Below are 24166 nucleotides of genomic sequence, written 5' to 3'. Positions count from 1 at the left end.
TTTTGATCCATTGTATCTTCAAGAACGACAATATCACCTACGGAGTTCCATGACAACATTCGCCAGCCCATAACGCTCCGTCCCAGCTGTATGGTGTTTGCTGTCAGACGTTTCACGCCATAGACGCCAACGGCCATCAGTCCGATGGAGCATAAAAACTGATTCATCTGGAAACGCCACCTGTCGCCACTCAAGGATCGTCCAAATGCGTTATTGGCGTGCAAATTCCAGCTTTCGTCGCCAGTGAACAGCAGCCAGTTTGGCTGCGTGAACCAGGCATCGACTGTGCTGATCGATATGCAGCCATGTTTGCTGAACAGTGGTTGAGGAGACACTGTTGCTAGCCCTGTCTTTCATCTGAGCAGTCAGTAGCTCAACAGTTGCACGTCTGTTCGCCCGTACACATCTCCGCAGCCGGTGTTTACCCCTGTTATCTGTGGTCTGTGGTGAACCACAGCTGCCTCGAAGCCGGTTTGGCATGGCGCATTTTGCCATGGATGGTATACTTTAACTACAGCAATATGCAGTCAGTTTACAAACTTATCCGTTTCGGAAATGCTCCCACCCTTGGCCTGAAAACCAATGGTCATGCCCTTTTGGACATCACATGAATCGCTCTGTATCCGAATTATGACAATGACTGCACTGTTTTCCGTGTCCACCCAGCATGTTTTAATTATCCTCCAGTGCTAGTGCTGCCATCTATCTCTGTGGGTGTTTACTGCATGCTGACGTCGAGTATAGGCGGTGGCCACATTAATGTGACTGGCGTATGTATAAGGCAGAAGATCCACTCTGCGAACACAGTACTGGAGATTGTCCCATGGTTGTTCAATTACGTTATTATCTGGTTAAATTGAAAGCCATAAATGAACTTTGAAGTACTGATCCTGTTCTTCCGGCCACATGCTGACACTTCCAGTCGTATGACAAGGTGCATTATTTTATCGAAAGATTGCATAGTCCACAGAAAAAAAATGTTAAAATGTGTGTGAAATCTTATGGGACTTAACTGCTAAGGTCATCAGCCCCTAAGCTTACACACTACTTAACCTAAATTATCCTAAGGACAAACACAAACACCCATGCCCGAGGGAGGACTCGAACCTCCGCCGGGATCAGCCGCACAGTCCATGACTGCAGCCCTTAGACCGCTCGGCTAATCCCTCGCGGCCATAGTCCACAGAGAAGACATTCATCATGTACAGGAGGAAGTTATCCACCACGTGTTCTGCCCATTAGGGACACTAGATCTGAATCCAACATACAGATTCTGGAACGCATTGGGGAGACCAATTAACCCAGCCAACCGCTACAGACAAATGGTTCAAATGGCTCTGAGCACTATGGGACTTAACGTCTGAGGTCATCAGTCCCCTAGAACTTAGAATTACTTAAACCTAACTAACCTAAGGACGTCACACACATCCATGCCCAAGGCAGGATTCGAACCTGCGACCGTAGCAGTCGCGGGGTTCCAGACTGAAGCGCCTAGAACCGCTCGGCCACACCGGCCGGCCCGCTACAGACAACTCTTCTAGACCTTTGCACAGCTCATTCTTAGCAACTGGGGTAGCCATATCCCCGAGTAACTACTTTTTGTTCCTTTCTTTTTTAATTTTTTCTTAATTTCCAGTGATTTCCGAACCACATATTTTCAACATTGCTCTGTGTGAAACGTTATATAATTAAACTTTCCCTTGTTCTGTAGTCCTCTCGACATCATGTTCAGGATATATGCTCTCTTTCCTTGGTTTCACTTAACTTTTGTTCACTCATGTGGGTATATACCCTGGACAACTGGACAAAAGTAGGGTGCAAATGAAGTACCTCGTTGACTGTAACAAGAGCAGAAGGAATATAATTTGTTGGGGTCAGTGTACCAAAGTGTGATAATGTGTTAGTTATCTACAGCACCAGCGCCCAAGGTTATGAGGATCAGATATTATCCGTAAAAAATAATCGTGGATGAAAAATCAATAATCAGTGGCCTAGGTTCCTGCATATTGAAGAGGACTGTCACAAGAGTACAGATCAGGCATCTCTATCTCCATGTGACATAAATGACATCAGAGATTTATGGGTTCTTCAACATTCTGTATTTACAGTCAAAATACGGCGAAACCTGCTCAGACTTTAGCTGCAGTCAGCTGTCAATCTCGCAACATCTGGTCAGCACCAACCAATGTTTAGCACAAGGTAAATGGCGCCGAAGCCATGCAACATGCATCTGTGGTGATGTGGAGAGAAAACCGTAGGCTAATGAGCTAGCCTTTACCTCAGTTACAATAACAGGTCAAGTTTGTACATTGTAAGACAAAAAAAAAAAAGACGCGCCATGAAGGAAGTATCCGAGTGAGACGGAAATGGGTATATGTGGTGTACATGTACAGACAAACAAGTGGTCACAATTTCAGAAAAATTTGGTGATGTGTTCATGTGTTCAAGAGAAAGAGCTTTACAAATGGAGCAAGTCAATAACACTTTGGACCTCCTTTAGCCCTTATGAAGTAATTATTCGGCTTGGCATTGACTGATGAAGTTGTTGGATGTCCTTCTGAGGGCTATTGTGCCAAATTCTGCCCAATTGGGGCGTTAGATCGTCAAAATCCCAAAACGACTGAAGGGCCTTAGCCACAAATGTCCAAACATTCTCAGTTGGGGAGAGATCAAGCGACTTTGCTGGTAAAAGTAGAGTTTGACAACCACGAAGACTGGAAGCAGAAACGCTCGCTGGGTGCGGGCGGTCATTATCTTGCTGAAATGTAAGCCCAAGATGACCTACAATTAAGGACAACAACACGGGGCGCAGAATATCGTTAACGTGCCGCTGTGCGGTAAGGGTGCCGCAGATGACAACCAAAGGGGTCCTGCTGTGAACAGACATGTCACCCCAGACCATTAGTCTTGGTTGTCGGCCCGTCAGGTTGGTATCCCACAACTGTCCAGGGCGTGTCAAATCACATCTTCGGCCTGGAATTTCACTGACTAGGGTAGAATTGTCTTCAGTTATGAATTCTACTTCGAGCTGAGCCCTGGTGACCAGTGAAGACTTGTCTAGTGATCTTCCAGACAGCGGTGGAATACCAATCTGACTGAAGCCCACCATACGGCCTGACATCCAGGAATGATGCTCTGACATGACATTTCATTTCGTAGCAGGATCACTTTTGCTCTCATCAGCGGCACCTTTACAGCACAGTAATAAATCGACGATATTCTATGCTCCGTTTCAAGCCATCCTGGGCTTACATTTCAGTAAGATAATGCCCGCATGCACATGGCTTCTCTTCTTACTTGATCTCTCCTCAACTGAGAACGTTTTGGAGAATTATGAGTAGGGGCCCTTCAGCTGTCTTGGGATTTTGACGATTTAACTTGCCAACTGGACACAATCTGGTATGATATCCCTCAGGAGAACACAGACAACTCTGTCAATTAATGCCAAGTCGAATAACTGCTTACATAACAGCCAGAGATAGATTAATGCTTTATTGACTTGCTCAATTTGTGAAGCTCGTTCTCTTGAATAAATCATCCAATTTTTCTGAAATTGTAATCCGTTATTTGTCTGTAGATGTACATCACATCTACTGATTGCCGTCCCATTCGGATAATTCCTTCGTGGTACGTCGGCTTCTTTTTCGTCTTTGAATGTGTATACCGGGTGATCAAAAAGTCACTATAAATTCGAAAACTTAATAAACCACGGAATAATGTAGATAGAGAGGTAAAAATTGACACATATGCTTGGAATGACATGGGGTTTTATTAGAACCAAAAAAAAAAGTATTCCTAGACGCGTGAGAGATCTCTTGCGCGCGTCGTTTGGTGCTGATCGTGTGCTCAGCCGCCACTTTCGTCATGCTTGGCTTCCCAGGTCCCCAGACCTCAGTCCTTGCGATTATTGGCTTTGGGGTTACCTGAAGTCGCAAGTGTATCGTGATCGACCGACATCTCTAGGGATGCTGAAAGACAATATCCGACGCCAATGCCTCACCATAACTCCGGACATGCTTTACAGTGCTGTTCACAACATTATTCCTCGACTACAGCTATTGTTGAGGAATGATGGTGGACATATTGAGCATTTCCTGTAAAGAACATCATCTTTGCTTTGTCTTACTTTGTTATGCAAATTATTGCTATTCTTTTTGGACAACATGGTTGTGGAGAGAAGCAGCGATTAGTATGATTAATCAATAATTCAAGAACAGTCTTTATCGCATTTATTATTGCTATAATACCGCCAACCGGTTTCAACCCGACGTAGGGGTCATCTTCTGGGTGTTTACACCATTGGTCGACTGCTGGTGGTGTCACTCCTGTCTACATAACGGCCGTTATGTAGACAGGAGTGACACCACCAGCAGTCGACCAATGGTGTAAACGCCAAAAAGATGACCCCTACGTCGGATTGAAACCGGTTGGCGGTATTATAACAATAATAAATGCGATTAAGACTGTTCTTGGGTTATTGATATTGCTATTCTGATCAGATGAAGCGCCATCTGTCGGACATTTTTTGAACTTTTGTATTTTTTTGGTTCTAATAAAACACCATGTCATTCCAAGCAAGTGTGTCAATTTGTACCTCTCTATCTACATTATTCCGTGATTTATTCAGTTTTCAAATTTATACTGACTTTTTGATCACCCAGTATATAGCGTGACAAAAATAGTGGAGCTCTCAGAAGTGGAGGAAGAAACGAAATGAACATCACGAATTGAGAGGGTATATGATGTTATTTCAGTGATTAAAAATTCGAGTCAAACGTAATAAAGAACACGGAAGTATGAACTTCCTTACCAGTATGATATTGGCCTGGATACATGCACTGATTCAGTTGGAAAGGGTTTCGTAAAGCGGCTGTATCCTCTCCTGAGGGAAGCTGGTCTGCGACTGGTTCAACTGGTCCATGGTACTGGAAATGGGTCGTCCGAGCTGGACCGACACATGTTCTGTCAGGGATCTTACCGGCCGCAGAAGATTCTCAACACTGCGCATACATTTCATAGAGACACGTGACCTATGTGGAGGAGCATCGTTCTGTTGAAAAATCGCACTACGATACTGCCGTATGAGAGGAAACACATGAAGACCCATGCCATCTAGACCTGGAGTCGTACCTGATGGCTGCCCGCAACATGACGCCAACAGTGACATTTCTGTACTTCTCCAAAACATTGATAGCCTAGGACCTCTCGCCAGGTCGCCGCCATACACGCCGACCGCTGACCGCTGCTAATTGCTGAAAAAAATGCAGTGCCATTCATCGGCAGTCCATGATTCCCGTTCATGGCACCTTTACAACGCAGTCGTTTGTTTTTTGTTGTTAACGGCAGCTTACGCCTTGGACAGTCCTGCTTCTGCTAGTCTCCGATAAATGGTGTGGAATGTGACAGCGTGTTGCACAGAGTCCATGACTTACTCCCGGGTAGCAGGCCCAGATATGAGGAGGTTACGATGTGCATGGTGCACAATACGGCGATCTCCTTTGTGGTGGTCTCTCGCAGTCGGACGGAACCTTGACAACGAATATGCCCGCCCTCACGTTCCCAGCCCCAGTCTAACATCAGGCCACTGTCACATCGATGCTCCACTAATCTGTACTCAACCAGCCTACCCACAATCAAGCTCCTTCAGACTCTGCCAGGTACTGATAATGCTGTCTCACGCGAGTACGCCCGTGTCCCTCACAGCGATCGCTCAACATCTGACTCTGTTCACTTACTTGTACACCTTACCAGTCTTGGTAACAACACTAGACACGAACAACACTAATGCTGTCTGGTGGTGGTTCTACCTGTCAGAGAGAATTGCATCTCTGATCATTTACATTCCCGCCAATGGAGTGTAGGTGTACGAAGTTACATTGACAACCGAACATGTCTTCTGGGTGCTTCACTTTTTGTGTCAGGCAGTGAAGTAGGCGCCCAAACAAAGCTGTGTATTAGCTTGCATACTTCCTATCTTCGACGCCACATCTACGTTTAACTGTCAGGTTTCTCATTTTGAAAAGAACCTGCGGGATCATCCGATCAGTTCTCGCATTTCATCTACATCTACATGATTACTCTGCAATTCACATTTAAGTGCTTGGCAAAGGGTCCATCGAACCACAATCATACCATCTCTCTACCATTCCACTCCCGAACAGCGCGCGGGAAAAACGAACACCTAAACCTTTCTGTTCGAGCTCTGATTTCTCTTATTTTATTTTGATGATCATTCCTACCTATGTAGGCTGAGCTCAACAAAATATTTTCGCATTCGGAAAAGAAAGTTGGTGACTGAAATTTCGTAAATAGATCTCGCCGCGCGAAAAACGTCTTTGCGTTAATGACTTTCACCCCAACTCGCGTATCATATCTGCCACACTCTCTCCCCTATTACGTTATAATACAAAACGAGCTGCCCTTTTTTGCACCATTTCGATGTCTTCCGTCAATCCCACCTGGTAAGGATCCCACACCGCGCAGCAATATTCTAACAGAGGACGAACGAGTGTAGTGTAAGCTGTCTCTTTAGTGGACTTGTTGCATCTTCTAAGTGTCCTGCCAATGAAACGCAACCTTTGGCTCGCCTTCCCCACAATATTATCTATGTGGTCTTTCCAACCGAAGTTGTTCGTAATTTTTACACCCAGGTACTTAGTTGAATTGACAGCCTTGAGAATTGTACTATTTATCGAGTAATCGAATTCCAACGGATTTCTTTTGGAACTCATGTGGATCACCTCACACTTTTGGTTATTTAGCGTCAACTGCCACCTGCCACACCATACAGCAATCTTTTCTAAATCGCTTTGCAACTGATACTGGTCTTCGGATGACCTTATGCCGCATTGAGTGCTTGTGGCATTGTGTACAGTGTGCGGCGCTTAAATCCGGACAAATGAAACTTTTATTGAAAGCAAATTTATTAAAACAAAATACAAATGAAAATCCTTTTAGACATAGGTAGTGGTATCTTTCAACAGTAAGATTACTCGATGTAACCCCCTTCAGCTACAATGACCGCCTCCAATCTTGTCCTGAAGCGATCGCACGCACTCTTTAAAACAGCGCTGTCCATATTCGCGAATGCTGCTTCAATAGCCGTGTGTAGAGATGCGACATTAGGGTGTCTCTTCTTATTGGTAACTCTTTCGACTACGCTCCAAACATAGTAGTCGAGGGGGTTCAGATCCGGGCTATTCCGCGGCCAGAACTCCTTTGACCAGAACATGTCAACGTTATCTGAGAGCCAGTTTTGGACTAAATGGCATGTGTGAGGTCCTTCTCTGCCATGCGACGCATTGTTCGCTCGCTGACATTCAACACTGACGCCATTTTCCTCAGCAATTGCCCCAGTTCCTCCGAAATCAGCGTCCGAATCTTTTCAATTATGCCGCAGTTCGTGACATGCGTTTCCTTGAATGAGGTTTCCTCGCCGGGTTAGTGGAAACATCGCCAGACTTCTCCGAAGCATTATATTTGGCCACAATATGGTAAGCAGTTGATTTCGGGTACCCGAAGAATCGAAGTATTTAAGTGGAAGAGCGCCCAGCGCGAAGAATTTCGATAATCGCGGCTCTTCGGTTGTACTACTCCGCACTTGTTCGTAACATCTCGGCCATTTGGAGGTTCTCACTGTTTACTAGATGCCTGTGGCTTTCAAGGACGCCAATCGCGACTGCGGCGAAACTACGATATGGCGGGAAATTCAGATTGTAATTTGTCGAGATTTAAGCGTCGCATACTCTTCAGTACCAACAACTCCCTGAAGACACAACTAAAAAAGAGCTTTTTTTGGAGATGTAGCGGGGAAGGGACTTATAAACAGCACCCCATGCAGCTGACGATCAGACAATTCGCTGGATCGAGTTCTACATCTTCATCTAACAATGATGGTCACTGGTTGCTGCATTTGTAGATCTGTACTAGTTTGTGTTCGGTATTATCGTAGTTCAACATTATTTTATTTGCGATCGATGATGATAATTATAATAACAAAAATAATAAAAAGAATCGAATAACTTTACTTTCACTAAGGTACTGGCAATGGCAGAAGTGAATCTGTGAGGACGGTACGTTAGTCATGCTTGGATAGCTCAGATGGTAGAGCACTTGCCGCAAAAGGTAAAGGTCCCGAATTCGAATCTCGGCATACAGTTTTAATCTGCCAGGAAGTTTCATATCAGCGCACACTCCGCTCGAGCGTGACAATCTAATTCTGGAAACATCCCCCATGCTGTGGCTAGGCCATGTCTCCGCAGTATCCTTTCTTCCAGGAGTGCTAGTTCTGCAAGGTTCGTAGAAGAGCTTCTGTGAAGTTTGGAAGGTAGGAGACGAGGTACTGGCAGAATTGAAGCTGTGAGGGCGAGTCGTGAGTCGTGCTTGGGTAGCTCAGATGGTAGAGCACTTGCCGGCCGCGGTGGCCGGGCGGCTCTAGGCGCTTCAGTCCGGAACCGCGCGACTCCTACGGTCGCAGGTTCGAATCCTGCCTCGGGCATGGATGTGTGTGATGTTCTTAGGTTAGTTAGGTTTAAGTAGTTCTAAGTTCTAGGGGACTGATGACCTCAGATACTCCCATACTGCTCAGAGCCATTTGAACCATTTTTTTGGTAGAGCACTTGTCCGCGAAAGGTGAAGGTCCCGAGTTCGAATCTTGGTCCGACACACAGTTCCAATCTGCCAGGAAATTTTACTTTCACGTTGCGAACTACCCGCTGCCAACTGATCATTTATCATCCTCTGTGAACAATATCACTTAAAGTCTGTGTGGAGTGATATTCAGTTAATAAGACGCTTTTGCAGACGGTCATGTCGGTTCTCCCAGACCAGAGCTGCTAGTTCTCCTGCAGGATCTTCCTGTTCTCTCGAGGCTGAATGAATCCCATTCTACTACTCATATAAGAGTAAATTCCTTAGCAGCACCGGTAATAGAGTATTGGCCCCCGCTTTACATTCTGGTGTATTAAGCTGTAGTTCCAGAGCAAGCTCACTGGACAAAACACCAAGTGCTACCCAAAAATTCCCGGAATACACCAAGTACGCTTTATCTGGATCCTACAACTTTTGGGCGTGTATAAACCGCTACTAGCAATTTTCCCATGGACTGAAAGCTCCATGGAACTCTTTTTTCGTAAAACAGTTTAGTCCCACTTGCGGTTCTGCTTGAATTCCTAGGTTGTTTGAAATCTTCAGCCTTTTAACTTCATTCTGGGGAATAAAAAAAATTTTAAAAAAAGAAGTATTCGGGTGGATACGGTGAATGAAGAACTTCTGTCATTTTCTTTGTTGACAGAAGCTCTTGGATGATCAGTGCATTGTCATGATGGAGGAACTAGTTGCGTGCACTGGACACGTTCTTCTTATGTTCTCCCTCAACCACGTCAGGGCATCGCGGTAGAACACTGCAGTGACGGCCTGACGAGGAGGGACTAACTCCTAATGGAGAATTTCTTCCATATTAATTACTCACATAATCAGGAAATGGAGACAAACAGTCTAAATATATTCAAAAAGTTTTTTATTTTATTTTCACAAAATCTTGATGATGATATATGGTTTGTGGGGTGCTCAACTGCTTGGTTATCAACGCCCGTACAAATTCCCAACCTTTACACTGTCCGGTCTCGCCACCTTCCCGAATGATAATGAAATGATGAGGACAATACAAACACCCAGTCCCCGGGCGGAGAAAATCCACGATCCAGCCGGGAATCGAATCAGGGACCCCGTGATCCAGAGGCAGCAACGCTAGCCACTAGACCACAAGCTGCGGACGACAAAATCTTTTAATAGTCAATATCGCAAATAAAAGTACATTTAATGATTACTGGTTTCAGCTGATCATACAACCATCTTCAGATAAATTGTAAAATCGAATGTAATGTCTGCTGGTAAAATGGGTCTAGGACGCGAGCGGCTACACATCGTCGTTATATGGGAATGTTGGGCTACTGGCGGTATTATACGGCTTAACGTGACGTCTCCTGTGCCCGGCTCAGTTTTTGTCCGGTATGTGTAGTCCCTTATTTCTACTGTTAATCCCCACGAGAAAAGGTCAAGGACAATGTCAATATAGTTGGCGGTTAACTGCATTCTAGGACACAAATGTTTTTCCTTAACGAAAATGTCTTCTTCCAAGGTATCGATGCTCTATTAGAAATTGCTAGCTCTCGCATTTAATATAAGCTGACAAATTACGCCCTTGTTTACTTAACAAATAATTTACTATTACTGACGGCAGGCTGTCTTCAGATATGGGCTCATAGATGTGTGGTCGAGCTGAAAGATCTCCACTGGCCCACCCAACAATCTGCTTTGAACATGGTCGAACAGCCACTGTTCCTTTTACAATAACGACACCGCTACAGGTTTCTTGTCCCACTCGCGTCTTGTTGATGGAATAAATGGTACGCTGAAGGATGAAAGACACAAATTTTCTGTGGAAACAACCGATTAGTTGTATGTATCCTTTCCAAATGCGTATTTTATCTATACATAGACGTATTTCCATTACTCTGATAGCCAGTATTGTGTGTGTATGACATACAGTACGAGTATATATCGCACTCCGGCGAGAAAAGTGACAGAAGTCTAAAAATGGCAATTTTTAGTTTTTGTCACTGAAAAATACCTGTGAAGTACCCCAAAATCCACGAAAAACGTCATGTCTCTATCTCAGGAAAGTGAGTCATTTTTGTCGTAGATTACTTCATGATTCGCCAAGGCTAGAAGTGTCACTGGCAATTCTGCGTGGATCATTCAAGAAGAGCGGCACATTTTGAATTGCGAAACTTCTCATGTGTAACTTTAATGTAGTTTTAATAGCGTTGATTATTACAATGTCTGTGTTTGTACAGTGTCTCTATCACACATAACATTACAATCTTATATGCATGTGTGCCTGAAGGACGATTACAGCTGTTGTAAATACTGCGAAATTTCGTGTTTTGCAGCGTACAAGAAAAAAATTGAAAAATCTGCTACAAAGAAAGGATGGTAGGACAGAGAGAGTTTTACTGTGAGCAGTTCACCGATAGGGTTCCTCTTATCAGAATCGACAGCAAACCAACACTGACAACGATAGTTCAGGTATACATGCTGACGTCGCAAGCTGAAAATGAGATAGAGAAAGTATTTGAAAATATTGAAAGGGTAATACAGTACGTAAAGAAATATGAAAATCTAATAGTCATGGGGGACTGGAATGCAGTTGTAGGGGAAAAGAGTAGAAGAAAAGGTTACAGGGGACAAGGAATGAGAGAGGAGAAAGACTAATTGAGTTCTGTAATAAATTTTAGCTGGTAATAGCAAATACTCTGTTCAAGAATCACAAGAGGAGGATGTATACTTGGAGAAGGCCAGGTGATACGGGAAGATTTCAGTTAGATTACATCATGGTTAAGCAGAGATTCCGAAATCACATACTGCACTGTAAGGCGTATCCAGGAGCAGATATAGACTCACATCAAAATGTAGTAGTGATGAAGAGTAGGCTGAAGTTTAAGAGATTAGTCAGGAAGAAGCAATACGCAAAGAAGTGGGATACGGAAGCATTAAGGAATGATGAGATACGCTTGAAGTTTTCTAAGGCTATAGATAGACCAATGAGGAATAGCTCTGTAGGCACTACAGTTGAAGAGGAATGGACATCTCTAAAAGGGCAATCGCAGTAATTGGAAAGAAAAACATAGGTGCAACGAAGGTAACTGCGAAGACACCGTGGGTAACAGAAGAAATACTTCAACTGATCGATGAAAGAAGGAAGTACAAAAAAGTTCAGGAAAATTCAGACACAGAAATACAAGTCGCTGAGGAATGAAATAAATAGGGAGTGCAAAGAAGCTAAGATGAAATGGATGCATGAAAAATGTGAAGAAATTGAAAAAGAAATGGTTGTCGGAAGGACTGACTCAGCATATAGGAAAGTCAAAACAACCTTCGATTAAATTAAAAACAAGAGTAGTATCATTAAGAGTGCAACGGGCATTCCACGTTAAATGCAGAGGAGGAAGCGGCCAGGTGGAAAGATTTAAAAAAAAAAAAAAAAAAAAAAAAAAAAGTTCTAATGTGTGTGAAATCTTATAGGACTTAACTGCTAAGGTCATCAGTCCCTAAGCTTACACACTACTTAACCTAAATTATCCTAAGGACAAGCACACACACCCATGCCCGAGGGGGGACTCAAACCCTCGCCGGGACCAGCCGCACAGTTCATGACTGCAGCGCCTTAGACGAAAGATTACATTGAAGGCCTCTATGAGGGAGAATGTTTGTCTGATGCGACAGAAGAAGAAACAGGAGTCGATTTACAATAGATAGGGGATCCAGTATTAGAATCAGAATTAACAGAGTTTTGTAGGACTTAAGATCAAATAAGGCAGAAGCGATAGATAACATCCCATCGGAATTTCTAAATTCATTGGGGGAAGTGGCGACAAAATGACTATTCATGTTGGTGTGTAGAGTGTATGAGTCTGGCGACATAGCATCTGACTTTCGGAAAAATATTCCGAAGACTGCAAGAGCTGACAAGTGCGAGAATTATCGCACAGTCAGCTTAACAGCTCATGCATCCAAGTTACTGACAAGAATAATACACAAGAGAATGGAAAAGAAAATTGAGAATGTGTTAAATGAAGATCAGTTTGGCTTTAGGAAAGGTAAAGGCACCAGTGAGGCAATTCTGACATTGCTGTTGATAATGGAAGGAAGGCTAAAGAAAAATCAAGACACGTTCAGAGTATTTGTCGAACTGGTAAAAGCGTTCTAGAACGTAAAATGGTTCAAGCTGTTCGCAGTTCTGAGGAAAATAGGGGTAAGCCGTAGAGAGAGATTGGCAATATACAATATGTACAAGAGCCAGGAGGGAATAATAAGAGTGGACGACCAAGAACGGAGTGCTCGGATTAAAAAGGGTGTAAGACAATGATGTAGTCTTTCGCCCCTTCTGTTCTCACTATACATCGAAGAAGATGGAAATAAAAGAAAGGTTTAGGAATTGAATTAAAATTCAAGATGAAATGATATCGATGACATGATTCGCTGATAACGTTGCCATCCTGAGTGAAAGTGAAGAATTACAGGATCTGCTTAATACAATGAACAGTCTAATGAGTACAGAATAGAGATTGAGAGAAAATCGAAGGGAGACGAAAGTAATGAGAAGTAGCTGAAATGAGAACAGCGAGAAACGTCAGGATTGACAGTTACGAAGTTACGCAGTAAAGGAATTCTGCTACCTAGGCAGCAAAATAACCAATGACGGACGGAGCAAGGAGGACATCAAAAGCAGACTATCACCGGCATAAAGGGCATTCCTGGCTAAGAGAAGTCTACTAGTATGAAGCTTTAATTTGAGGAAGAAATTTCTGAGAATGCACGTTTGGAGCACAGCATTGTATAGTAGTGAAACATGGACTACGGGAAAACCAGAACAGAAGGGAATCGAAGCACTTGAGATGTGGTACCACAGACGTATGTTGAAAATTAGGTGGACTTATAAGGTAAGGAATGAGGAGGTTCTGCGCAGAATCGGAGAGGAAAGGAATTTGTGGAAAATACTGAGAAGGAGAAAGGATAGGATGATAGGACATCTGTTAAGACATCAGGGAATTACTTCCATGGTACTAGAGCTGTACAGGGCAAAACTGTAGAGAAGACAGAGATTGGAATACATCCAGCAAATAACTGAGGACGTAGGTTGCAAGTGCTACTCTAAGATGAAGAGATAGGCACAGTAGATTAATTCGTGGCGGGCCGCATCAAACCAGTCAGTATACTGATGACTCAAAAACAAAAAAGTTCAAATTGAATCCCTTTTCTCGGCGAAAAGTATTCCTACATTATATAATCCCATTTATGATTCTGTGTTTTCGTAAACTGGTTCTTAAATTGTAGGTAATTGGTGTTCCTGTTTAAACTGCATTATTTTTCACAAATTACAATTTGGCATTTTGTATTTTTCTAATACAACAGCTTCAACTCGTTTTTCATTTTTTATTTTAAGTACTAATTTTGTCTGATGGAAGTTCAAATGTCTAATATATTACGGTAAGTATCACTTTTTGATTTTCTAAAAACTTTTTTGTTATGACCCCTCACGTAATGCTTTTGCCACTTTTCGGGTGGAAGAATTAATTAATAATTACCCGATAACACCTCATATTCGACTAGTACAGAACTGCATGTCCATTTTACTGTTGTATACCCTACAATGCAATTTACTGCCAAAATTACTTACTTGAAATTTAAAGGACGTTTATACTATAATTTTTATAGAACTCTTTAAGTCGATTTTTCTCAATTATTGCCTTTTTGAGTTGTATCACTGTTTTTGTCGGAGTGCGACATGTCAGGCCGAAATCTGTTGTGTTCTTGACCAGTATGCTTTCATTTGTACGTTTACTTTCTTCCAAAAATCGGAGTTTACTTACAGAACGCTTTCTGACTTCCCATGTCTTACGCCTAGTTCCTTGCGAATAATGACGAGTACATAAAGTTTCGAGAGCTTTTTTCAGATGTCTGTTGAATTATTTACGTCTTAACAACTTAGCAACTGTACTGCGCACGGTTTCGATTCTTTTCTTCTTCAGCATTTTAATGACTTATCTCCTTGCATGTTCTCTTGACGCAATATTTTTCTCTATTACAGGATGTTGTCCTCTGCAGTGGTTGCTCGAGCGCCCTTGACCTGAGCATAACTGCCCTAGCCTCACCAGGACAGAACATCCTGATGCCACGACCTGCTTTCCCGCTCTACAGGACACTCGCTGAGTCTATTGGCGTCGAAACCAGATCCTACAACTTGCTGGTAAGTTTGGTAGTACAGATGTGTGCGTAGTTTTAGAAAATCAGCTATTAACACTCGCAGCTTCAATCGTGCTCGTAGGCACCTGCAGTATGCATGACAAAACCCATGAAACTACGTTTGTTGATTAAACACTAGACAAAGGACAACTAAATAAGCCGACAATCTTACTATCTGCCTGTTCCATATAACATTCCAAATACCCACTGACCCATATCGTTATAGATAACGATAAAATTTGCCTTGGTAGCTAAAAAGGTAGGTGTAGTACTATAAATCGAGAGACGCTCTTGAACATGTCTCAAGTTCAGCAACTGTATTTCAGTTTTTAAGAAGGATCCAAAAAGCCAACCGGTTGCACATATTTTATTACATTGGCCTGGTTTCCATACCAATTAAGGGTATCTTCATCAGAATAAGTTACAATTACACAGATTCACATTGCATGGAAAGATAAAAACATATGAGCTTAAGTGCTCAGTTCAAATATGTAACAGTTTTCTTGTAAAACCAACATTAAAACCGCGAGTATGGGAAGCCTCTAGGACTGACATCAGACTGAAAGGTTTGTCAACTCAATCTATGCAACTAAGAAGATACCGTTAGTTGGTATCGAAACCAGGTCAATGCAATAAAATTTGTGCATCCGGTTGGCTGCTTTTACCCTTCATTAAAAATTAAATCGAAAGGTTCCCCATTCGGACTGTGTGTGGGACAAAACTGTAGATTTATGCATCAATTCTACAAAAGTAGCGTACTTCTGTTACAATTGTTATTATTTTAACAGTATACTGTATTTTCGACGGGAAATTCAGTTATTTTAGAACCAACAACTTTGAGCTCCTGAGAGCTATTTTAGCGAGCCAAGAGACAAGATTGTTAGCTGAAGATAAAATTAACTATCCGAAACTTGTAATGGCTGCAGTTATAAATTTTAGTAAGTGGCTATGAAATGGTTTTTTTTCTTTCTTTACTTCATCAATTTAACATAGTGTCGTGACACAACTATTAAAGTATTATGCGGAAAGGAATTGCAGCCAGTTAAAAACTACGTTGACAGACAAAGTACGGAACGAAAAGATACAGAAAGAACAGGCAAAGATAGAAGTCTATGGAAAACTCCTCATCACGAGAAGGAACATGTAGTAGGACACGTACTTTGGCATTCAGGACTAGTTAACTTGGTACTGGAAGGAACAGCAGAGCAGAGAAGTAAGGGACCATAAAAGATTACATTAAGTGAGACAATGTAACGAAAATGACACTCTTAGCCCTAGTAGTATATGCTTCTATGTCATTTCATTTGTCCTCTAGCCAATTCTGCTTAGCCATTTTGCACTTACTGTCAGTCATATTTTTTATACATTCGTATTCCTTTTCTCCTGCTTCATTTGCATCAGTTAAGGATTTATACCAGGCCTTGTCTTTTTACCTATTTCATCCTCTGCTTCCTTCACTATTTCATCTCTCAAATCCACTCATTCGTCTTCTACAGTAGTCCTTACCCCTGTTCCAGTCAGACGTTGGTTAATGCTCCCTCCGAAACTCTCACCAGCTCTCATTTTCTCAATTTACATAGGTCCCAAGTCCTTAATTTCCTACCTTTTTGCAATTTCTTCAGTTTTAATCTAGAGTTCATAACCACCAAATTGTGGTCAGAGTCCACATCTGACCCTGGAAATGTTTTACAGTTTAAAATCTTGTTGCGAAATTCATTTCTTACCATTGTATAATCAATCTGGAACCTTCCTGTGTCTCTAGGTCTCTTCTGCGTAAACAATCTTCTTTCATGAATCTTAAACCAAGTGTTGGTAATTATTAAATTACGCTATGTGTAAAATTCTACCAGGCTGTTTCCTCTTTCATTCATTTCCCTCACTCCATATTCACCTACTATTTTCCCTTCTCTTCCTTTACCACCTATTGAATTCCAGTCCCCCATTACAATTAATTTTCGTCTCCCTTACTATCTGGATAGTTTCCTTTATCTCATCATACATTTCTTCAATCTCTTCATCTGCGGAGATAGTAGGCATACAAACTTGTACTACTATGGTGTGTGTTGGCTTCGTGATTGTCTTGGGTACGATAATAACAGTAGCTTACCCGCATTCTTATTTTCTTATTCGTTATTAGACCTTTTGCTGCATTACGCCTGTTCGATTCTGTATTTATAACCTCACCAGAAGTATAGTTCATCCTGTCACCCAACTTCGTTAATTCCCTACATCTAACTTCAACCTGTCCGTACCTACCCAATTACAAGATCTAAAACTCTAGGCTCCGACCCGTAGAATGCCAGTTTTGTTTTCCCAGATGACGACATTCTCTTGAGTAGTCCCCGCCAGGAGGTCCGAATAGGAGACTATTTTAATTCCAGAATATTTTATCCAAGAGGATACCATTATCATTTAACCATACAGTGAAGCTGCATGCCTCAGAGGAAAAATAACGGCTATAGTTTTTCTTCCAGCTGTTTGCAAAATCAGCACGTTGTTACAAGGCCAGATCTGTCAGTCATCCAGACGACTAAAAAAGGCTGCTGCTACTGAAAAGGCTTCAGAAAACATGTTTGTCTGCCCTCTCCACAGATACCCTCCTTTGTCGTTGCACCCACGTATGGAAGCCACACCATCTCGTCAAATTCAGTGGCTCCAGGGGACTGGAAAGAACAAGGTGTTGTTCTACAGAGCCCACTCAGCTCTCAAGCGTAAGGAACGAAAAGTGTGAAAACATTATTCTGTCCGTCGTTCTGATGAAAGCTATAGTGATTCGCTACGCAGATGACCACTAGTTTTAAATTGCGTTGTGGTAAGACGCGACACTGTGTGTAAACTTATCCATTATCAATGTTGTGGAACAGATGACTTTTTTTTGTCAGTATAAGTGTACATTAGTTGTACGGAATTTGTTTCAAGCTGTCGGATTTATTTGATTTATTTATGGCGACACCCAGTGAATAACGATTAATTCTGTAGCCATAAGCAGTAACAATGGAAGCTACCAGTTGGGTAGCAACAACAATTGCACCCATATCCCCAGCCAGTACCCAACATTACCTACGAAAATTAATACAGAGCTTCCGATTGTCCCATCTGAATATGAGTCTGAAAAGACCTGAAAACTATTTATGTAAGGACATAGCCAAAGGGAGAGGGGGGGGGGGGGGGGGGGGCGGGGGGTCCGGACCCATCCCCATCACCAAATTAAGAAAAGGATACTCATTATCGGTAGTCAACTCAGAACTGCTTAAACCTAACTAACCTAAGGACATCACACACATCCAGGCCCGAGGCAGGATTCGAACCTGCGACCGTAACAGCAGCGCGGTTCCGGACTGAAGCGCCTAGAACCGCTCGGCCACACCGGCCGGCAAGTGCTTATTGTTGTGGCTTAAGGGGTTCTCTGGAAGTGACAAAGATTATTTTATCAGTTGATCGAACAGTCCATGGGTGTACTGCCGATTCCGCTGGACACCATGAACCGACATTACACCCAAAGAATGTTCGATCAACTGATACGCTGAGAGAAACTGAAGAATCACATTTTTTTTGCTTTGTGATTTTATATTACTATGAATGTTGTTATTTCTATTGGACTGGTGCGTCAGTTCATAGCGTTTTCCATAAGTTTAATAAACACAACAATGCACATAATAGAGACTGAAGTCATTACTAATACGAGGGCTGTCCAGAAAGTAAGTTACGATCGGTCGCGAAATGGAAACGACTATGAAAATCCGATAAAGCTTTGCAAAGATGTGTTGGGCAGTGTCTCTAGTATGACTCTAGGTAGAATTATGTCGCTCTTTTCATTCCTGAGCTCTTAGTCAGCGCGTAAAGATGTTATAGAAAATAGTGTCTCCCGCCAAGTACGAGGGCCTGGTGAGAATTTTCCCCTGAAGCTATGCAACCAACATTACATAACTGTCGTGCGGTTTCTTCTTCAAGACAATTCTCAGCCTCATTCTGCAGGGGCAATGAAGATGTTCCTGCATCATTTCAATTGGAAATGTTTGGTTACCCTCAATACAGTCCGTAATTGTCTCCCACTGAGTTTCATCTCTGCTCAAACGAACCGCTGGCTATGAAGACAACATTTTGGCACAGACAACGAGCTTTAGGCCAGCGTAGAGAATTGGCGGAAAGCACTGGTGGCTGCCTTCTATGATGAGGGTATTGGAAAGTTGGTACAACGCTACGACGAATGTCTGAGTCAGAACGGCGACTACGTAGAGACGTAGCTGAAAGGTGTAGCTAACTGTTACAAATGAAATATTTCTGATTTTCACTGTGATTTTCATTTCGCGATCAATCGTAACTTACTTTCTGGACAGCCCTCGTATATTCTCCTTCATTATTTACAACAGTCTGCCAACGCTGGGAAACTTTTCGATTTCGAGGTGTAGAAATCAAGTGGTTTTGAGGCGAAGAACTCGTCGAGCCGTGTTGAGAGCACATTTACATCCGGGAAGGTAGTTCCTTGAAGGGTGGTCGATAGAGCGTAGATAAGGTGAGAATCTGAGGGCGCTAGATCAGGTGAATAAGATGGATACGGAATGACTTTCCAACCCCTGTATAGCGTTTTATGTCAGTCGAACAGAATGTGGGCGGGCGTTATCGTGGAGTAGCATCGCTTCACGCCGTCTTCCTGGTCGTTGTTCTTGGATTGCGCCTGCAAGCCGTCTCACTTCTTGACAATAAATGTCAGCTGTGATGGTTACAACTCGGAGAGGCAGTTTGTAGTACGCCACACAGTCTGTTCCACCAAATGCCTAACATTATTTTCTGTGGATGCTCACAAGTCTTCGTACTGGGAGTTGCTGCTTTCTTTGGACTCAACCATCCCTTTCTTTTCCTTATGTTAGCATAAAGACACCATTTCTCGTCCCCAGTAACAATACAGGATAGGAATAGTCGGTGATGTTGACGACCCAATTGATAATGAGAAAGCAGAGACCACATATAGCCCACCTGCTGATTTTTGTGGTTTTGGTTTAGCATCCGATTTTTGAACCTTTCCCATGGCATGCAAATGTCGCACGATTGTGGACTGTTAAAGGTTAATTACATTTCCCAGTTATCGAGTACACTGACCTGGATCGTTGTGGAATAATGCGTTTAAACTATCTTCATAAAACCCTGAAGGCCCTCCTGAGGCCAGCCGGAGTGGCCGAGCGGTTCTAGGCGCTACAGTCTGGAACCGCGCGACTGCTACGGTCGCAGGTTCGAATCCTGCCTCGGGCATGGGTATGTGTGATATCCTTAGGTTAAGAAACTTCCTGGCAGATTAAAACTGTGTGCCCGACCGAGACTCGAATTCGGGACCTTTGCCTTTCGCGGGCAACTGCTCTACCAACTGAGCTACCGAAGCACGACTCACGCCCGGTACTCACAGCTTTACTTCTGCCAGTACCTCGTCTCCTACCTTCCTGGCAGAAGTAAAGCTGTGAGTACCGGGCGTGAGTCGTGCTTCGGTAGCTCAGTTGGTAGAGCAGTTGCCCGCGAAAGGCAAAGGTCCCGAATTCGAGTCTCGGTCGGGCACACAGTTTTAATCTGCCAGGAAGTTTCATATCAGCGCACACTCCGCTGCAGAGTGAAAATCTCATTCTGGAAACGTCCTTAGGTTAGTTAGGTTTAAGTAGTTCTAAGTTCTAGGGGACTGATGACCTCAGAAGTTAAGTCCCATAGTGCTCAGAGCCATTTGAACCATTTGAAGCCCTCCTGAATATGGAGAGTCACTAATGTCAAAACGATCCTCTTTATGAAAATCATTTTCTTACCGTGCTGTGGCCAGTGGCTTTATCCCCACACATGGCGCAAATGTTCCTCGTTGCCTCCGCTGCTGTCACCCCTCTATTGAACGCAAACAGAAAAATATATCGGAAATGTTCCGATTTCTCCACTTGGCACACCATTGTCTAGTGTCCACGGCTCCACTCACTATCTCCAAATGACGACATGACAATGTGTAAACTCAAATACCAACAGTGAACCACAAATAGAAAATGATAGTTGATAATAATTGACCGCACAACAACCAGAATACCAACATGTAAAACAAAAACGCTATGAACTTCTGCATGCACCAGAAATATTTTGTTACTTTTTGTGGGTAGCAATGAGACTAATTGAAACTAATGGTTATTCTCATTTTTATGCAGCCAGAGAACGACTGGGAAGCCGATTTGAACCATCTGGAGAGCCAAATTGATGAAAATACGGCGGCAATAGTTGTATGCAATCCTTCGAATCCGTGTGGTTCGGTCTTCAAGAAACAACACCTAAAGGATATGTTATCCATTGCAGCCAGGCACAAATTACCCATAATTGCTGATGAGATATATGAACACATGGTAAGTAATTAATGTTTTGTATCATTTTTGCATATGTATATACAGGGTGATTCACGAAGATATGTATATATTTTAATATGTTACTCTACAAGTAAAACTAAAGAAAAAAGTTCATATAAACATATGTCCGCAAATGTTTAGTTACGGAGTTACGGCTAATAAAAGATTTTGCCTGAAATTTATCAACTTCGCTAATATGAAGCCACTGCAAAACTGTACGAGGTTAAAGTAAAGCACGATTTCCATTTATTTTGTTGTTATGGTCTGGTGAATCTAATAAAACCTGTCCCAGACGTGCAACTGCAATAGTTTTCCAGAACATCCAGAGAAGCAAAGATTATTATACAACTAAAATTGTTTACTTTCCATTAAGAATGTAGAAATGTTTATGTAATTGTTGGCAACCGTTAGTGAGTTGTTTCAGTCATTTCCTAATCTTGAAACGAGTTAGTTTTCTGTACTGTTCAGTGGAAGAACATAAAAACAACAGTGCATTTACGTGAAACCATATAGTAACAGTCGTAGTCTGTAGATTATTTATGAAATAGGGCTGCCCTTCAAATTTTAGACAGAGGAATGCACCGATATGGTGTTTATTTATGGCAAATATGATGGTAATGCTACGGCTGCAGTTAACGAATATCGCGTACGTTACCTAACTCGGAGGATTCCGAATGCACGAGCCATTAGTGGAGTATTTCGAATGTTACGGGAGATAGGTTCTCTACCCAGCGTTCATAATGAGTGCTCGATACGTGAAGACGATGTATTATGGATGCTGGATGTTCTGGAAAACAACTGCAGATAAACGTCCGGGACCTCGTACAGTTTTGCGAGTGCTTCATATTAGCGAAGCTGCTAAATTTCAGGCAAAATCTTTTATTAGTCGTAACTCCGAAACTAAACATTTGCGGACCTTTGTTTATACGAACTTTTTTCTTTAGTTTTACTTGTAGAATAACATATTAAAATATTTGCATATCTTCGTGAATCACCCTGTATAATGCCGAAAAATGTTAATACATGGTATCTAGCGGCACTATAGACTAGATTCAGGAGCAACAATTAGATTTAAACGTGGATAGATTAGCGAACTCGTAATGTGGAGTTGCGTATTTATGAGTATCCATCGTTATCTGTGTTAAAACAGTAATGAAAATCGAAATTAAACTTTTTCTTGCGAGTTTATGAAATGGAGCAGTTTATTTACAAACACACACGGTTAGCTGCGTTCAGACAGCGTTAGCAGTTTAAATGAAACTTGTGATTTACGATGTTTTCTTGGAATGATTGATTAATGGCGGTCTTCCTGGTGTTCATTCGAGTTGTAGTTTCCATTTCATGCACAATATTTCGATAAGTGACCCAATCGTCTTCTTGAGGTACTACTGGCTGTAGTATCGCGTACACAAGGTATAAATGGGCAGTGCACTTTTGGAGCTGTCGTTTGTGCTTCATGTGAAAAGGTTTCCGACATGATTATGGCTTTATTAAAAATTGTTATACAATATAGCCAAGGAACGTTTTAATCGCACAAGTAAAAAACAAAAAACAGAAAAAACACGAAAACGTTAACGACATTGCGCAGCCACGCGCCCATAAAAAGCAAGGGACTACCGACCATCCAGTGAGTGGCCCCGGTGCGGGAGTCCCGTTCCCACATATCCAGAGGCACTGACCAGTACCCGGCTTACCAACCCTGTGAGTTCCACGCTACGTTTGAAGTATGCTGCGAGCTTGGATATAAAGGTGTTTTGCATTTCAGAGCAAATGCACTATGTCGTTAGGAGTAACACCATAAAACTGTGTGTACAAGGGAAGATTACACAGCGGGTTTCTGATTTCAAAATCACAGTTGAAAGTCGGTTGTTTGTGGGAAAGACCGTGTTATGCCTTACGCATTAAAGAGAGAAGTTTACCAGTATGCGTCGGAATTCGACAGGGCAGGATCGTTGTCAGTCGAGAATTCAGTTTATCGTTCCGTGATATCGCTGCTCATGTTGGTGGGGATCCCGTAACTGTCACACGAATATGGAATCGATGGGGCCATACGCCATATCATGCAGGACCTTAACAGCCCAACGCGACTAGCGCCCAAGAGGCTGGACATAGCGTTCGCTCGACCGTGCAGGATTGCACAGCCGCTACGCGTACCTTGTGAGTCAGAAAATGGGCTTGTTTGCAGAAAGGGAAGTTTCCACACGGACAGTACGACGACATCTGCAGCACCACGAAATGTCAAGCATGGCGACGATTGTTGTGACTTTCCTTGACGTGACAGAAGACAGAGATGAGCCGACAGTGGTGCACCTAACAGCAATTGACACTGGAGTGACACCTTTTCGTATTTTAAGACTAGACCCAGTAAAATGTACAGCGTGGTGTCTTCGAGGAGAATGGATACAACCAGATGCATTCGAAATCGTCATGCAGGCCCAGTACCTAGCGTGTTGGTACCGGGAAACAGTTGGCTATTCAACACAGTTACCTCTGGTTGACATGCCAGTGATTCGGACAACAGGAATTAAATTTCTGACCCGGACAGATGCTTCACCCAGTCTCCAAGGTCTCTGTGCCGTCTTTGAATAAGACAACGTAAGACTACATGTTGTCCATTATTTCCTCGCCTACCTTGATACAGAGGGTGTTCGTCTGTTCCCATGGCCATCATGATCTCCAGATCTCTCTCACCTACTGAAAACATGTGGTCATGAGTTACTGAGACACTGGCACACCATCACTTGCCAGCCACCATGACTGCTGAACCCTGGAACAGAGTTGAACCAGCGCGTGTTGCGACGTTCCAGTATCTGTCATCCAAGCTCTGTTTGACTCAATACTCAGCAGCTGTATTAGAGCTATTGTTACTGCCAGAAGTGGCACCTTGCAAACTAAATTGCGCACCTTATATTCCCCGAGTCATCTAAAAAATTGTGTATCCCACCTGCTGGACAGTATGTGCACAATAAGCAAAATTTGATTATTTGCTGTCCCTCCTGGTGTTT

At 42.7% G+C, this 24166-nt stretch overlaps 1 protein-coding gene across 1 annotated transcript in view; it reads left to right on the top strand.

Annotated features, from left to right (window-relative positions):
- LOC126236493 (tyrosine aminotransferase) overlaps window positions 1-24166 on the top strand; it is a 174745-nt gene that overhangs the window by 104471 nt on the left and 46108 nt on the right. Inside the window, exons 4-5 of the mRNA XM_049945848.1 lie at window positions 14651-14809; window positions 20970-21161. Coding sequence (XP_049801805.1) covers window positions 14651-14809; window positions 20970-21161 — 351 coding nt within the window. The remainder of the gene's footprint in view (window positions 1-14650; window positions 14810-20969; window positions 21162-24166) is intronic.

This window comes from Schistocerca nitens, chromosome 2 (genome assembly GCF_023898315.1).
Source record: "Schistocerca nitens isolate TAMUIC-IGC-003100 chromosome 2, iqSchNite1.1, whole genome shotgun sequence".
NCBI lineage: Eukaryota > Metazoa > Arthropoda > Insecta > Orthoptera > Acrididae > Schistocerca > Schistocerca nitens.
This window is presented reverse-complemented; position numbering and strand designations above follow the sequence as displayed.